This window comes from Glycine max, chromosome 10 (genome assembly GCF_000004515.6).
Source record: "Glycine max cultivar Williams 82 chromosome 10, Glycine_max_v4.0, whole genome shotgun sequence".
In the NCBI taxonomy this organism is placed as follows: Eukaryota; Viridiplantae; Streptophyta; class Magnoliopsida; order Fabales; family Fabaceae; genus Glycine; species Glycine max.
In genome coordinates, this window is record NC_038246.2 from 26,933,073 (window position 1) to 26,950,416 (window position 17,344).

The 17,344-nt window shown below is 39.5% G+C and overlaps 1 protein-coding gene across 1 annotated transcript; it reads left to right on the forward strand.

Moving 5' to 3' along the window:
• The first annotated feature begins 123 nt into the window (after nucleotides 1-123).
• On the forward strand, nucleotides 124-3,853 carry LOC100778087 (exocyst complex component SEC15A). The gene is made up of 2 exons (XM_003535826.5): nucleotides 124-353; nucleotides 1,354-3,853. The coding sequence occupies exon 2, from the start codon at nucleotides 1,368-1,370 to the stop codon at nucleotides 3,735-3,737; it is 2,370 nt and encodes a 789-aa protein (XP_003535874.1). The 5' UTR covers nucleotides 124-353; nucleotides 1,354-1,367; the 3' UTR covers nucleotides 3,738-3,853.
• The last annotated feature ends 13,491 nt before the right edge of the window (nucleotides 3,854-17,344 follow it).

Here is a 17,344-nt window from a genome sequence, read left to right on the forward strand (position 1 = left end):
CGAGGGATAAAAAATATTTAAAATTTCATAAATTTTCTTTTAATCAGTGGGTTAGAATTTGGGAAGAAGAAAAAAAATGCGTCGCGTTCACATTACAGCATATTTAACATAAATATTTTTAATTTTTAACATAAATGGAAAAAAGAAAAAATGCCGGCGAATTTGGTTCACGGCGAGTGTGGCCAAAGCGGTGAAGTAGTATCATCACGCTGGCTTTTGCTTCACTGCTACTTAGGAATTCCCGTCCCCAACAGCATTCTCTTTCTCATTCTCATTTTCATTTTTAACACTAACAAAAAGAAAAAACACTCTCTACCTCCTTTCATGCTTCTCTTCTCTCTCGCTTCACCCAGGTCCCTTCTTTTCCCTTCTCACTTTCATTTTCTTTTTTACTTTGCCTTTTATGTCTTCAAATCTCATAACTGAATCCTGCTTGCTTTTTTCTTTTCTTTAAATGTTAGCTTTAAGTTCTCTTTATACTAGTCTTTGTGTTGTTGTTGTTAATCTGTTCTTCAAGCTTCTTTCATCTCCTTTTCTATTTTGATAGGGCTTGATTCTGTATAGAACCAATTTATGGGTTTAATTTATTTTTTATTTTGGATTTTTTTTACTGCATTCACTGTTATGAAGTATCATGGGAAGCACAGTAAACCTTCTAGGGTGAATTACTTAATTATAATATAACTGCTATTCTCTTTGATTTTATGGTTTATGTTTTTAGGGTGTGAAAAAAAAATTGTCTGTTTGCTTGTTAATCTCCCGAATAGTCTGTTTCTATCGAGCTTGATTTAAGGTGTTTGATTTTTTTATTTTTATAAACTGATTTTAGTTTTCAAAAGACAACTACACGAGGTTGCTAAGCTAGTTGGTTGAGGGTGTAAGGCATAGAGTAGGTCAGTAGGGTGTAGAATTGAGGGAGAGGTTGAACCAGATGAAAACAGAAGATGAAGAGAAAAAATCTAACTTGTTTTGGAAACAATTTTCAAAACTTTATTGATTTTGGATGAGAGATTGATTGCTGACTGGTGTGTAATTATTCTAACAAACAACAGTTTTTACTTTTTAAAACTAAAATGTGAGAAGAGGATCAAACAAGCCCTAATTGGTTTATTATTTTTCTTTTACTTTTTTTTTCCACTACTTTATGCATAGTAAACCTGCAAAGTTAATCACTGGTGTGTGACTGCTGTTGCTATTGATTTGTTTATATTTGGTAAGTCATGAGTTTTGTGATGTGAAAGAAAATATAACAATGTAATTGTGTGATTGTTAATTTCTGAAATAATTCATTTTTATAAGCTTAGTTTAGTATTCATTTGGTTTCTAATGAGAATTGTGTTGTCGAGATTCCAGGGATTCATGTTATCATGGATGTAAAGACAATGAGGAGAGGTGTTGTGGAGAACGGTGATGGAGGAGAGGATATGGTTCTGGCTAATTTAATTGCAAATGGGGATGATGTTGGTCCTCTTGTCAGGCTTGCCTTTGAAAGGGGACGGCCTGAGGGGCTGCTTCACCGGCTGATATATGTCGTTAAGCAAAAGGAATCTGAAATTGAGGAGATGTGCAAGACCCACTACGAGGAATTCATCCTTGCAGTTGATGAGCTTCGTGGAGTGTTAGTTGATGCTGAGGAGCTGAAGAGTGAGCTCCAAAGTGACAATTTTAAGTTGCAGCAGGTTGGCAGCGCCCTTCTTGCCAAGCTTGAAGAGCTTCTTGAGTCTTATTCTGTTAGGAAGAATATGACTGAAGCTATAGAAATGTTGAAGAACTGTATACAGGTGTTGGAGCTTTGTGTCAAGTGTAACGATCACATTTCTGAAGGTCAGTTTTATTCTGCATTGAAAACTTTGGATTTAGTTGAGGAAAGTTGCACACAGAATATTCCTGCAAAGGCTATCAAAATGGTCATAGAGAGTAGAATTCCTGTTATAAAATTGCACGTTGAGAAGAAAGTATGCAGTGAAGTTAATGAATGGATGGTTGAGATAAGGAGTTCTGCTAAAAATATTGGGCAAACGGCAATTGGCCGTGCTGTGACAGTTCGTCAAAGGGACAAGGAAATGCTAGAACAGCAGAGGAAGGCCGAGGAGCAAAGTATTTCAGGACTAGGGGATCTAGCTTATACTTTGGAAGCCGAAGAACTTGAAGAAGATTCAGTTTTACAGTTTGATCTTACACCACTTTATCGTGCTTGTCATATTCATGATTGTCTGGGTATCCAAGAGAAGTTTCGCAAATATTACTATACTAATAGGTTGTTACAATTGAATTCAGACCTGGAGATAACTTCAGCACAACCTTTTGTTGAATCATACCAGACATTGTTTGCTCAAATTGCTGGATTCTTTATAGTGGAGGATAGAGTCCTTAGAACTACAGCGGGCCTCCTGGTAGCTGATCAGGTTGAAACAATGTGGGAGACAGCTGTAGCTAAAATGACATCACTGTTGGAGGAACAATTCTCTAGTATGGAATCTGCCCCTCATCTTCTCTTGGTGAAGGATTATGTCACTCTGTTTGGATCTACTCTTAGACAATATGGGCATGAAATAGGCACACTTCTTGATATTCTTGATAGCAGCTGTGACAAATACCACCTGCTTCTTTTGGAAGAATGCCGGCAACAAACTCTTGATGTCTTTGGCAATGACCAGTATGACCAGATGGAGATAAAAAAGGAAAGTGACTATGAGAATATCATTCTGTCATTTAATCTTCAAACATCAGATATTATGCCTGCATTTCCATACACTGCCCCATTCTCCTCCATGGTGCCCGATGCGTGTCGCATTGTGAGATCCTTTATCAAAGGCTCTGTTGATTACTTGTCTTATGGCATACATGTGAATTTCTTTGGTGTTGTGAGAAAGTATTTGGACATGTTCCTGATTGATGTACTAAATGTAACACTGCTTGAGAAAATCAATAGTGACCATGTCACTGTACCTCAACTCATGCAGATTGCTGCAAACATAGCTGTTCTTGAAAGAGCTTGTGATTTTTTCCTTCAACACACAGCTCAACTATGTGGCATCCCAGTCCGATCAGTTGGAAGGCCTCAAGCTACTTTAACTGCAAAAGTGATATTGAAGGCATCCAGGGAAGCAGTTTTCATTGCCTTACAGAGTTTGGTGAACACAAAAGTAGACGAGTTTATGACTCTTACTGAAAGCGTTAATTGGACTCCTGAGGAGACAAATGAGAATGGAAATGACTACATACACGAAGTGATCATTTACCTTGATTCTATCTTGTCCCCAGTGCAACAAATTTTACCCTTGGATGCTGTGTACAGAGTTGGGAGTGGTGCTTTTGAGCACATCTCAAATTCCATAGTGACAGCTTTCTCTAGTGATAGTGTTAAAAGGTTTAATGCAAATGCAGTTATAAATATTGATTATGATCTTCAGTTCATAGAGAATTTTGCAGAGGAAAGGTTCTATTCTGCTGGTTTGGGAGAAATAGACAATGAGGTTAGTTTTAAGATCTGCATGGTAGAAGCACGACAGTTAGTCAATCTTTTGCTAAGTAGTCAACCTGAGAACTTCCTGAATCCTGATATATGGGAGAAAAATTATTATGCACTTGAAATTAAGAAGGTGGCTGCTATCCTTGATAAATTCAAGGATTCTCCAGATGGGATCTTTGGAAGCCTGGCTAATAAAAATGCAAAGCAAAGTGCTAGAAAGAAATCAATGGATGTGCTCAAAAAGCGACTTAAGGATTTCAGTTGATAAAATTTGGAAACATTATTTCATGATTCATGGGAAGTAGGGTATAATTGATGTATTTTTCTTCTTTTCTTGTGGATGTTTAACATCATAATGAACATGTTTCTATATTGTTCTGACTTGTTTGTGCCTTAAATCTTCTCTCTTTATTCTGGTTATGTGCTTCGTCTGAATGAATTTGTCATGAAACATTGCTTATCAGATGTTTATTACTGCTTGGATGAAGCACTTTTGGAGTTGTCAGTGAATCTTTAGATCAGAGTCAAACTTTTAGTAATTATTTGACCTGATTTCTGAGGATTTGCTGCTAATAATTAGCATAATTTGTTCCCAAAGTAAATGGATATTTGTCTAATATAACTGATTGTTTATTCTGTTTTTTTTTTTTTTTCCTTTTCTTTTACTCAGAGACTCTTATTCCCATTCTAGTCTATCTAAATCTGTAATGATTCAATCAGAAATAATGAAGATACTGCAATCTTCCTCATTTATTTTCAAGTTAGTATCAAGAGTCCTAGGGCTCCATCATGAATTTCAAAGCTGCTGCCATTGTTGGCTGAAGTGCAGCCAGCAGCGGAGCTACACCTGAAGGAGTTAAAGGGTAAACTAGGATACTTGAATGGAGAGGTAAAACCACGAGCCTACAACAATCTAAAATAAAAGATATCATGATTAGTAAATTATATGGTAATTGTGTGCCTGATCCACTTCATGGAACCAACAGTGAGCAAACCCTTCGTGTTAGGGAAACTTACTATAATCTGGAGGATCATTCCTTCTTGTTTGAACTGAATACTGAATGCGGCGTGATACATATTGTTTTTGGGGCTAACCATAAGGATAATTTTGTAAATTTGCAATTTCCAATAATTTATTATGTTAGGAGATTACTTGTGTTGAGTTGACTGTATATAGAGGCATTATTTTGAAGGAGACAAGGTGATCCAAAGGTAACAACCTACTATTATAACGGGGGCAATTGTTTCTGCACCTTTATAGTTGCTTACAGCAACTAATCCATAATGTAATTATACGTTCTGGATTAGGTGTTTTGGAAGTTTAAAGAGGTATAGGAAGCAATTATGGAAGTGAAGGAACCAATTGCCTATAATGAGGAGAGAGGAGGCTTTAAACTTTGAGCCTTGTCTCTATAAAGGATATGTAGTGGATGTTTCTTAGCAGGACTTGAATCTTGCACCTTCCTATGTGTATTTTGCATCTCCCATTATTTAGTAAAAATATAATAATACTGTTAATGAAATTTTCAGTTCCCATCTCCCATTTTCCAACCCTAACACCTCTCTTTTCCCTTCTCTCAACCCGTGACAGCATCTCCCTCGATGGCACACCCACAGTGACGACACCCCTCCCTCCCTTGACGACTCCTCCTTCCCACCACCCCCTCATTCTCGCACATCCTCATCCTCCTTTCTCCTTTTGTGAAGCAAAAATGCTTTCGGAATGACCTTTTCAAAAGCAAAAAATTCTTTCAAAATGGTCTTTCAAATTGCTTATGGAATGGTTGTTTCGAAAGCATTTTTGCTTACGAAAAGGCCATTCCGAAAGTAGCTTTTTTAAATCTGGACTAGCCTTTCTAGAAGTGTATTTTGTATATTCCGGAAAGGGGATTCTAGAAATCATTATTGTGCTTACAGAAAGCCCATTTCAGAAGCAACAACTACAATCCAGAGTAGCCTTTTCGGAAGTGTATTTTGTATCTTCCGAAAAGGGTATTCCAGAAAAGCTCTATTTTAGCTTATGGAAGAACCATTTTGGAAGCAACAATTGCAATCTGAAATAGCCTTTTCAGAAGTGCATTTTGTATTTTCTAGAATGGTCTTTCTGGAAGCATTATTTTTGCTTACAAAAAAAGTTTTGCGTAAGATTTTTCTTTTTGGAATAATGGTTTCGTAAGAGTATTTATACCCTTACAAAATGCCTGTTCTGGAAATAGATTTGAAACTCAAAATAGGAATGCCAATTCTAGGAAGAAGAGTTGAGTTGAGTTGAGAAGAAGAATTGAGTTGGAGAAAAAATAGGAAAAGGGGGTGGGGGGTTGGACTTGCACTGACTGTGGGAGAAAGAAGAGGAAGAAGGGAAGCAAAGGATTGGAAAAAGATAGAAGGGATAGGTTGGAGTTTTTAAAAAATTGGGAAGTGCAGGATGCAATAAGAGAGGTGCAGAATTCAATTGCCTTCTTAGATTTTGGTATGCTTTCTTCCCTAAAGTGTAGTTCTATTTGCACCCTCTTTTTCTTCAATACATCTTCCTCATTTTTTTTAGTTTTTGATCTTCCTAAAATATCACTTTTCACTCACATTCCCTCTCGTAATAGCAAATAGTTTTGCATCTTCTTCACTTTCCTCTACACATTTCCCTTACTTCTTTCATAACTCATCTTCCCTTCTTTAGTTCTTTTCATTGGTGTTACATTCCCTTCCCTTTGCCAACAACTGTTTTTCCCATTTTATAGGTAAGTTTCACATTTTTTTTTTTTGCATTTCACAATTTTTATCATAAACAAGTTTTCAAAATATAGGAAACTAGTTTTTAAAAGACTTTAACACTCTTTATATAAGGAATTGAGAATTATTTGAACTTTGAGCTAAAATTTGTTTTAAAAAATTCTTGGAGTGTCATTGAAATAAATTGTTTTTCCCTTCCGAAAATTGTTTACCTTTTGCAAATTTTCATTGAGTTACGTTTCTATATACTTGGCTATTGTAACTGTTGCACGGACAATGTGTTCTAAAGTTGTCTCTTTTTGAAAATAACTTTTGGAATTGTTACAATTTTGACACTTTTAGAATTTGCTTTTTGGAATGTATTTAATTCATTATGGGAACCAAATTCTGAAATATTTAGGGTGTGTTTGGTTTGCATTTTCATTTTCTGTTTTCATTTTCTGAAAACTATTTTCATTTTCAAAAGATTAGAATTCTGAAAATATGTTTGGTTTGACTTCTTGTTTTCTGCTTTCAAGAAATAAAAACACCAAAAATGTGTTTTCAAAAGTAAATGTATTTTTAGATTTGCTTAAAATTACATTCCTTTCCACTGCGTTTTCATTTTACCCAAAATGAGGTTCTTGGTTCAACTGAAAACGAGATTTTATTGTTTCCAGTTTTTGGTTCGTTTGGAAAAATATTTTCACTGAAAATGAAAACAGAAATCCAACCAAACACATTTCCATCATCATTTTCTATTTCCAGTGAAAATGAAAACAGAAAACAACCAAATCAAACACCCCCTTACATTTTCAAAATTAGTTTTTGAGAAATGTATTTGAGAAAGAAAGAAAAAAATGTTGTCCTTGGATGACGTGAATGTTGTCCTTCTTAATGCACAAAATGTGGTCCTACTGGATCCTCCACATTCATTATTAGTTTCACAAGATGCGACCGTATAGGTCATTCATTCCTCACGTGTCACTGCCTTGAATAAGGGATTTTTTTTTTTGCACTGGTTTTTTTTCTCTTCACACTCTTTTTTGTTTATTACATTCCTCAAATACCTTTTTCCTTTCACCTTCACCCTCCTCCCCATTTGTGCCTCATTTCTTTTTTTTCACTTTTTTTTACTACTTTCACATTGCCATCTACGACATCCCTAACTGATGTGAATCAACTTATAGATTGTCCTAAAATCAAGCAAGGAAACTACGAGGAACTTGACCCTAACTATGACCTGTCAATAGAACTAACACTATGAAATTCTTAATCCAAGAACAAATGAGAAAGTTCTTACAATGGACAAAACACTAAGAACATAAGAGCACAATATCACTCATTAACATTTAACAACATACACCACCATCCCTTTTCTTGATTCACCAAAACACTAAGAACATCAACAATAAACCTAGCCTAATTACAATACTATCAAGCAAACAAGCCTTAATTTCCATGGAGGAATATGTCAGGCAATGCCATCATAGGGTGGGGGATCTGCTAGGGCATGAAGAAAGGGTATGGAATTTGCAAAATCTTGAAGGATTCACCACCACCACCGACCGCATTAGTGATCTCGAGAATGGAGTTCATAAACCTTAACCGATTGACAAGTTCCATGGTCTGTGCTCTAAGGATGTCATTAGCTACTTCAATCTCAATGTACTTCGGGAGGTTTCGAATCGTCATAGAAATTCGACCAGCTGTTGGAGCAGGCTTCATAGATTGAGATCAACGACCTCGGTGGGGCAGAGAATCACCGAGTCTCATGTCGTGTTGCAACCACCATGCCTCGACCTAAACCCCACCACACCCTTAACCCAATAGAGGGCAACCCAATGGTGGTTTTTTGAATTTCCATCTAGGAGGAAGAAAGAGAAGAGGGCAGAAGAGAGAGAGGCGAAAAAGAAGGGTGAAATAGGAGAAAGAAAGAAATTCATTTTAAATTTGATTTTGAAACAAATACCGGTGGTTTTTGAATCATCACAAATCGCGTTATCAAATATTTAATGGATACGTCACCATTTAACTAATGTCAGAGATCTAAAATAAAACTTTTCAAATATCAAGGAGCAGATGCAAAGAAAAAAAATTATCAGGGATCAAACACATGAAAAAGATGACAAAACTCACAAACCAAGAGGGGGTGAATTGGTTTCTAAATTAAATTAGACTTTAAAAATCAGAGTTAAAAAAACTTCTTTTCCAAGGATCGTATAACAAACTTTTGATAAACCAATATTTAATCAATCACCCTTTACACAAAATCTTTTGTAAAAGTTCTTTCTTAAAAGATATTTTCTTTAACCTTCAATAAATTGATCAAGACTAGAATGAGAAAGAAAGATAAGATCAAGATATTTTCTCTAATCCAACCTGAATTAAATTTTCACTATGCATATAGAATTCTTACAACTATCACAATCAATCTCAGTTCCTACCCAAGAAAAAGAGACTAAGGCACCTAACCCTAGGGTCCTTTGTGAATAAGAGCCTAAGAGAAACTTACCCTTAGCCTAAACCATAAAAACCTATTCTAGCATGCCTTCAGAAATTCATGCATATGCTAACAATGTACACGGAAAACAAAGTCAAAGAAAGACACAACCTGATCAATCATACGCAAGAACCTTGCTTTCTTGCTTGAGTGAATGAATGTCTTCTTGAACTCAAGAGAAATTAACAATTGATTTTTCCACCATGAGATCTTCAAAAATGAAGTTTAGAAGTTGTGAGTCACACTTTTTCTAAGCACTTAACCTTCTCACTTTATTTCACTTATTCCAACTTGCATTTTTAGCACACTTAGCAGTGAGAATACAAGGTGGTTATTTATAGAGAAAACAATTATAACTGCTTGTAATCGATTAAATATATAATGTAATCGATTATTTCGAAGAAGTACTCGATTATATTATTTTTTTCAATCGATTAAAGTGTTCTTCCCAAAACTGAAAAACATTCAAGAACAATGTAATCGATTAGATTCTTGATGTAATCGATTAAAGTGTTTTTGATCACTTATGGGAACACTTTTAAGAATAAAGTAATCGATTATGATCACCTGGTAATCGATTAAAGCATAGACTCTTGAAAAATCAATCATTGTCTCAAATGAACTGTGTAATCGATTATCATTAGCTTGTAATCGATTAAATCGATACGAAAAACTTCTCTACAAGCTACAAACACTTGAGTAGTCGATTACGATCATGCTTGCAATCGATTAAAACATAGAGTTCTATGCATTGAAGAAAGTTTCTAACTTTAGAAACACTCTTTTTACTCCTACATGATGATGCATGATGTACATATGAAAATATAGAGACTAAGATGCAACACATAGTACAACAATCAATACAAATACCACTCAAGAGAGTTAGGCATGTAAAAGACAAAACTTCTTCAAGCTTCTTCAAGCTCCAAGACTTAGTCTTCATGTTGCTTCCCTCATCTCTAACAATCTCCCCCTTTTTGGCTTTGATGATGCCAAACTTGAATTGTCATTTGAGTGAATTTGGAGAGTCTTAAGAGTAGAGACTTTTCAATCAAAACAATCTATTTTGAAAATAGTTCAGAAAGAGTTTGTTCATAATGAAGAATTGTTAGCTCAAAATGAAAACTTAACTTTTGATGGAAAAGATGTTTTCTCAAAACAAAACTTTATCCCTTTTGTTCAGTTAAGGAGTTTTGTTGAAGAGCTTACTATTTATATTTCTTAAGACAGTTTTACACAAGTTTGTTTGTTGAAAGACAAGTGATAAGACAAGTGTGATCAAAACAGTAAAAGAGTGAGGGAATAAGAAGATTGAACTCATGGGATTTTTATATTGATTCACCCTAACCTTAGGCTACGTTCAGTCTTTATAAGGATTTTTAATGAATATGAATTGATATTATTGATTGATGTATCACGTTACATATATAAGGAAGTTGAGTAAAATCCTAAGAGTCTACTATGGAAGCTATGGAAAAGATAACTCACATTCAAATATTAATAGGATAATAGGAACACAATGCCAGCTAGAGCACCAACTAGTGTATCTTGAAAAATAGGAACCATATAACAACCTGTCATACCCTAATTTCGTCCGGGGACCATCCATTGTTGGGATGCGACCCTCGTTTGACCACTTCGAGGTACTTGGCACTCATCGTTAGGCAATTCGTGAAGTTCCGTGACGTGCCGGAAGTCAAAAGAAAGCATTGTTGCACAACCCGTGAATTTCTGTGACATGCCGGAAGTCAAAAGGAAGTGTAAATGCACAATTCATAAAGTTCCGTAACATTCCGGAAGGCAAAAAAAGGGATGATTACGTAATCCGTAAGGTTCCGTAACATTATGGAAAGAAAATAAGTATCGTTACGAAATTTGTAAGTTTCCGTAATATTACGAAAAAAAAATCAGCAAAAAAAAGGCAAGGGGGTGTACTTAGTAAAAATGGGGGTGCAAATAGCAACCAGGCCCACTTGGGCCTTCCAGGATGTTCCTCCAGAAGGCGGTTCCTTCTGGAGGAAGCAACCTAGCTCGCCTGTGCGAGCTGGGTGGCAAGCATCTCCTCCCTTTTCCTATAAATAGGGGAAGGAGGGAAGAACAAAAATGTTCAACCCTCCAAGTATCTGAGAATCACTTAAAATTAGTGAGAAAAATTGTTTCCGTGAAGAAAATCCAAGGCGAGGCGCTTCCGTAACGTTTCCATGGGTGATTTTGCGAAGAGTTTCAACCGTTCTTCGTCCTTCGTTGTTCGTCATTCAGTCTTCGTCGTTCTTCGGTCTTCAACCGATAAGTTCTCGAAATCGAACTTTTCAATTCATTCTATGTACCCTTAGTGGTCCTCATTTGTTTCGCGTGCTTTTATTTTCATTTCATTTAATTTCCGTACCCCCTTTTGACATGCTTTAGTCATTTACTTAAGTCATTTTCTCGCCTAATCAAAAAATAAAATAAATTTCCACCGATCATTTGAATTGTAACATTCGTTAATTTCTGTTAAAATGAAATCCGACCGTTCGGTCATGCTGTAACCACGTTGGAAACCAAAAAGAGGTAAAATAATAATATAATAATAAAAAATATCTTTTAGTAAAATAAATCAAAAAATCAATCGGACGTTTTTTTTTTTTTGATTTTCCTTTCTTAATCGAATTGACTAATAACCAAAGTGAAACTAAGGCTAAAATCAATTCATAAACCAAACTTTTTGTCATCGCCTAAAAAAGTCATTTTTAAAGGTCCAACGCCTTGAAATGGTCTTTTCCACCTTTATTGTTTAAATATAGATTTCTAAAAAAGCCTAAAATTAACACGTAACTTTATTACCTCTTTCAAAAATAAAGAGATCATTAATGGTCCAATGCCTTAATGTTTTCTCTCTTTTCAAAAGAATCGAAAGATTGTTTAATGGTCCAACGCCTTAAATGACCTTTCATTCAATAAAAACACATTTTTTGCAAAAAAGGGGGATAAAAGCAACTTAACCAAACACTTTGTTCTCAAAGAACTACGTAGGTCTGATTTCCTTATCACAATTGACGAATACGTAGGAGCAAAGGGAAACACCCTTGTCGACCGCAAAAAGATAAAAATATAAAAAGTACAAAAAGAAATAAAGACGTAAAAGGGAACATAAAAATTGAAGTCATGTTTGCACATTCGATTAAAGGTTGTCGTCCCTTGTGACGGACGTGTGGGGTGCTAATACCTTCCCCGTGTGTAAATACAACTTCCGAACCTTTCACTTAAAATTTGTAGACCACGTCTTTTCCGATTTTTCCGACGTTTTCCTCAAATAAACGTTGGTGGCGACTCCACGCGTATTCTTTTCTTGGAAGACGCACCCGCGAGTCACGCGTCACCCTCCCACCGAAGGGTAGGTTGCGACAGTTGGCGACTCCACTGGGGACTGTTTTTAGAGAGTTAGGTCATTTAATCTTGTGCAATGTTTTTATCATGACTTTCTCCTTTGTTGGTTTCCCTTTATTTTTCTTATGTTCTTGTGTATATAACTCTTTGATGCTTTTAGCGTGTTTTAAAATGTATGCATGAGGTAAATATTTATTCATTTGATGAACACAAACACCAACACTATTTGCACGCACGGTGAGTTGAAGAAGGGCCCTATACCCGGGCTCGTGGGAACATAAGGAGTGGAGGTGAATCTGTGATCATGCTAGGTCTCCGACTTGCTTGATTACAATGAACCCTCATCTAGAGTTTTTCTCTTTGATAACATATTGTTGCTAGTAGTCCCTACTGCTGCAAAATGTTCTTCGAAGGGGATGATACCTCTAGAGACCATCAAGAGAGATATGACCACCTTGGGAATTATCACTAAAAGCCCTTTAGCTCCCTCCCATATAGGTCCCTAAAATAGGGGCACGGAGCAAACACGCTGCGTGCCATTTTTCACACTGCCATGCATAAGTGTCATGTACCCTTTTGCTTATATTGTCATACTATGTACATTCCCGTGTTGCGCCTTTTGCATATGCATCACGCACGGATTCTGTTTTGATTCCCTCTCTTTGGCAAACCAACGGAGGGTCCGTGCCACCTTCTTAAATACATACGTCGGGCACTTTGCTACCCTAAGACGTTGTATCTAAGAAGGAGACAATTTCCCGGGCTCTCGTATTCATAAATTGCATCTGTGTCATATGCATTTCTTCATGCATTCATCCATTCCACCCATGATAGATGTCGGAGTTTTGATTCGCACCAATTTTTGTTCACTTTAGTAAAACATGGGATCAAGTCAAATGCCTTCACTTAAAAAGAGGTTCTATCAAGTCAAGGTCAAGAGCTTAGGGACCACCAGTCTAAAAGAGTTAGGGCAGTTGATGGGTCAGCTCCAATGGCAAGCTTTTCGCAAAGCTTACGGTAAAATCTAGGACCTAGCCATGGTATAAATCTCCACAGAGGCCATTGCCTCCCTCGCCCAGTATTATGATCAGTCATTGAGGTGCTTCACCTTTGGGGACTTCCAGCTATCACCTATGGTAGAAGAATTTGAAGAGATCCTAGGATGCCCTCTAGGGGGAAGGAAACCATACCTCTTCGCAGGGTTCTATCCCTTATTAGCTAGAATTTCTAAGATAGTCCAAATCTCGGCGCAGGAATTAGACTACAGAAAGCAAGTCGAAAATGGGGTGGTTGGAATACCGAGAAAATATTTGGAGGCAAAAGCAAGAATCTTGGTAGATAAAGGTGAGTGGGCCCCGTTCATAGATATTCTCGCACTGTTGATCTTCGGAGGAGTCCTCTTTCCGAATGTGGATGGGTTGGTGGACCTAGCAGCGATCGACGCTTTTCTTGCCTATCATAACCACAAGGAAAGCTCGGTTGTCGCTATGCTAGCCGACCTATATGACACCTTTGACCGAAGATGTGAGAAAATCAATACGAGGATTGTTTGCTGTACTCCAGCTCTTTATTTATGGTTGGTTTCGCACCTTTTTTGCTAAGAGGTAAGGCATGCTTGCCCGCTAGAAAGTCACCGTTCATGCACAGAGAAAAGAGGTGCAAATTGGGACCAACTCTTAGCAAAACAGAAGGAGTGTCTATCAACTGGTTCCCTCGATGGAAAGAAGGGAAAGTCGGAGTTCTTATTTCGTGCGGAGGATTTCCGAATGTTCCCTTGACGGGGACGAGGGGTTGCATCAGTTACAATCTCGTTCTTGCTATAAGACAACTTGGCTACCCTATGAGAGGGGCACCACTAGAGGAAGAGCTCGCGCCTGTCATTTCACGAGGTTTCAATAAGACCAACATGGAGACACTTCAGAAGGTCCGCAAGGCATGGGAGGTAGTGCGAGAGAAGGACAAAGAACTTAGGGGCGGTAACAACGGGCCCATCGGTGGCTACCGTAAGTGGTTGAGAGCCCACGTGCAAGGTTTGGATTGGCTCCCAAGTTTGAGAAACGCTAAAAGGGAGGAAGTTGAGGCACCGGAGGAAGACGAAGAGGTGCAGGCCCTTAGGACAAAACTCGAGCAAGCCCAAACAGTCAAAGAAAGGTTCAAATCGACAGCTCTTAAAATCTGAAAGGAGAATGCCGAATTGAGAGATATAAATACAGCTACCACCAAAGCCTTGGAACAAGAAACCAAGAGAGTCTGTAGGGAAGAGCACGGCCGGAACAAGTTCGAGGGGCTCTGTGGGGCAGCAACAGCGAGCTTAAGCTCCGGAGAGAGGAAAGGGATCAATCACGAGTAGACAGTTTGATCTTGAAGGATGAGTTGAAGGCTTGCTCGAGGTCCAAGAGAAGTTTGTCTCAGCGGTTATGCGAGACAGAGACCAACATGTTAGCCATCATCAACAAGTACCAAGAAGAACTAACATGTGGCGGACGAGTATGCCCAAGTGTACGCGGAAAAGGAGGCTAGAGGAAGGGTGATCGACTCGCAACATCAAGAGGCAACGATGTGGATGGACCGATTTTCTCTTACCTTGAACGGGAGTCAAGAACTTCCCCGATTGCTAGCCAAGGCCAAGGCAATGGCGGACACCTACTCCGCCCCTAAGGAGATCCACAGACTTCTCAGCTATTGTCAACATGATAGATTTAATGGCCCATATAATTAGAAACCGCTAGGGAACTTGTATTGTCACTCAGATCTTGACTAGTTATAAATTTTTGAATAAAATGAGTTTATCCCATGTTTTTACTCCAAAAGTCAGTGCGAATCAAATCACTCTTGCATTTTATCTCTAGCATGCATTCATCATTCTTTACCTACTCCTCACATTTGGTTTTTCTAGGAAAAACACCATAACTAAACGCGCCCCAAGGCATCCCTATAGCACCAGATCCAAATCTAGAACGATGGGTGATCAAGAGGAGACACAGGAATAGATGAAAGCCGACATGTCGGCTCTAAAAGAACAAATGGCTTCCATGATGGAAGCCATGTTAGGAATGAGTCAACTCATGGAGAAAAACATGGTCATCGCTGCCGCCGTTAGTTCGGCTGCCGAAGCAGACCCAACTCTCCTAGCTACCACGCACCATCCTCCCCCAAATACGGTAGGACGAGGAAGGAGCACACTGGGGCACATCAGCAACCCCCATTTGGGATACAACCGGGTGGCTTACCCTTATGGATTGCCGCCTAATTACACGCCGCCATTCATGCAAGATGATGCGGGTCATGTCTCTTCCCCCATCCTTGAAGGGGAGCCTGCTCGACAGCCCGACGAGGTCCACGAAGATCATCAAGAGTATGCCCAAGGGGATGTCGATTTCTACCCCCCGATCCCCGTTGAGGGGTCGGCACCCAACACATTGCCTCAGCCCAACCTCACAGCACAACCAATATTCTTGTCCAGAGAAAGGCCACCCCCGGCGGCCGAAGAAAGGAGGAAAGTCGATCTCCTCGAGGAGAGATTGAGAGTTGTTGAAGGCTTTGGTGACTATCCGTTCGCGGACATGACGGATCTTTGCTTGGTACTGGATGTCGTCATCCCTCCAAAATTCAAAGTGCCTGATTTCGACAAGTATAAAGGGACGACTTGTCCTAAGAACCATCTCAAGATGTATTGCCGCAAGATGGGGGCACACTCTAGGGATGAAAAGTTGTTAATACACTTTTTCCAAGATAGCTTGGCAGGAGCCGCGGTTGTTTGGTACACTAATCTGGAAGCTTCCCACATCCGTACTTGGAAGGACCTGATTACTGCTTTCCTAAGGCAATATCAGTATAATTTCGATATGGCTCCCGATCGCACTCAGCTACAGAATATGTTTAAGAAGGAAGGTGAGACCTTTAAAGAATATGCACAGCGGTGGAGAGACCTGGCAGCACAAGTGGCCCTCCCATGGTCGAAAGGGAGATGATTACCATGATGGTAGACACCTTGCCAGTGTTTTACTATGAGAAGTTGGTAGGCTACATGCCTTCCAGCTTCGTGGACTTGGGATTTGCCGGGAAAAGAATCGAAGTAGGGTTGAAACGAGGGAAGTTCGATTATGTTTCCTCCACAGGTGCCAATGCTGGGAGAATCGGAGCAACTGGGGCAAAGAAGAAGGAGGGAGATACCCATGCCGTCACTTCGGCGCCCGCATGGGTCAAGCTCCCGCAGGCCTCTCATGGTACACATCAGTACGCGCAACATCATGCTAGCTTCTCAGCTCACGCCGGGAATTTCTCCAATGCAGCACCCGCGCAGCCTAGAGCGCCCGCCCCCATCCAGAGGGGGGCCCCCCTAAGCTCCGGCTCCAACCACGACTCGCCCGGCCGGCAGTGCCCACTTTGGTTCCAGTTCCAACACGATGAGAACCTTTCCCCCGAAGCCAATTCCAGAATTCACCCCACTCCCAATGACGTACGAAGACCTCTTGCCGTCCCTCATCGCCAACCAAATGGCTGTGATAACTCCCGGGAAGATCTACCAATCCCCTTTCCCAAAGTGGTATGATCCTAATGCAACTTGCACGTACCATGGGAATACCCCGGGCCATTCCATCGAAAAATGCCTGGCCCTTAAATACAAGGTCCAACATTTGATAGACGTCGGATGACTGACGTTTCAAGAGGATCGGCCCAATGTGAAAACAAACCCGCTCGCCAATCATGGTGGGGGAGCAGTTAATGCCATTGAGTCAGATAGGCCGTGCAGGTCTAAGCCTTTAAAGGACGTAGCGACCCCTAGGAGGTTTATTTTTTAGGCCCTACAAAAGGGAGGTGTGATTCCCCACGGTGGGCATGAAAAGGATTCTTGTTTGTTGCATCCGGCGAGCTACATAACATGGAAACATGTTTAGCAGTGGAGGAATTGTTGCAGCGAATGATAGATCAAGGTCAACTGGAAGTCAGGAATGAAGAGAGGGAAGAGCAGCATATATGTATGCAGTCCGCGGATGAGAGAAGTTTTGGAAGGCCTAAACCGTTGGTGATATATTTCACCAAGGACGCAGCTTCACAAAAGCCCCGATACCCCTCGGCAGCTAAACCTGTTCCTTTCCCATACCAAAACAGCCACGCTGTCCCGTGGAGGTATACACCTCCGAGTGAAAAGGAAGAATAGGCCACCGACATCAGCTCGTTGTCGGCCAAGGTAACCAACATCACGGGGCTGAGCGGTGTGACCCGCAGCGGTCGTGTGTTTCTACCCCCCGACCTGCCAACACAACCCGCAAACGTTAAAGGGAAGGCGAAGATGG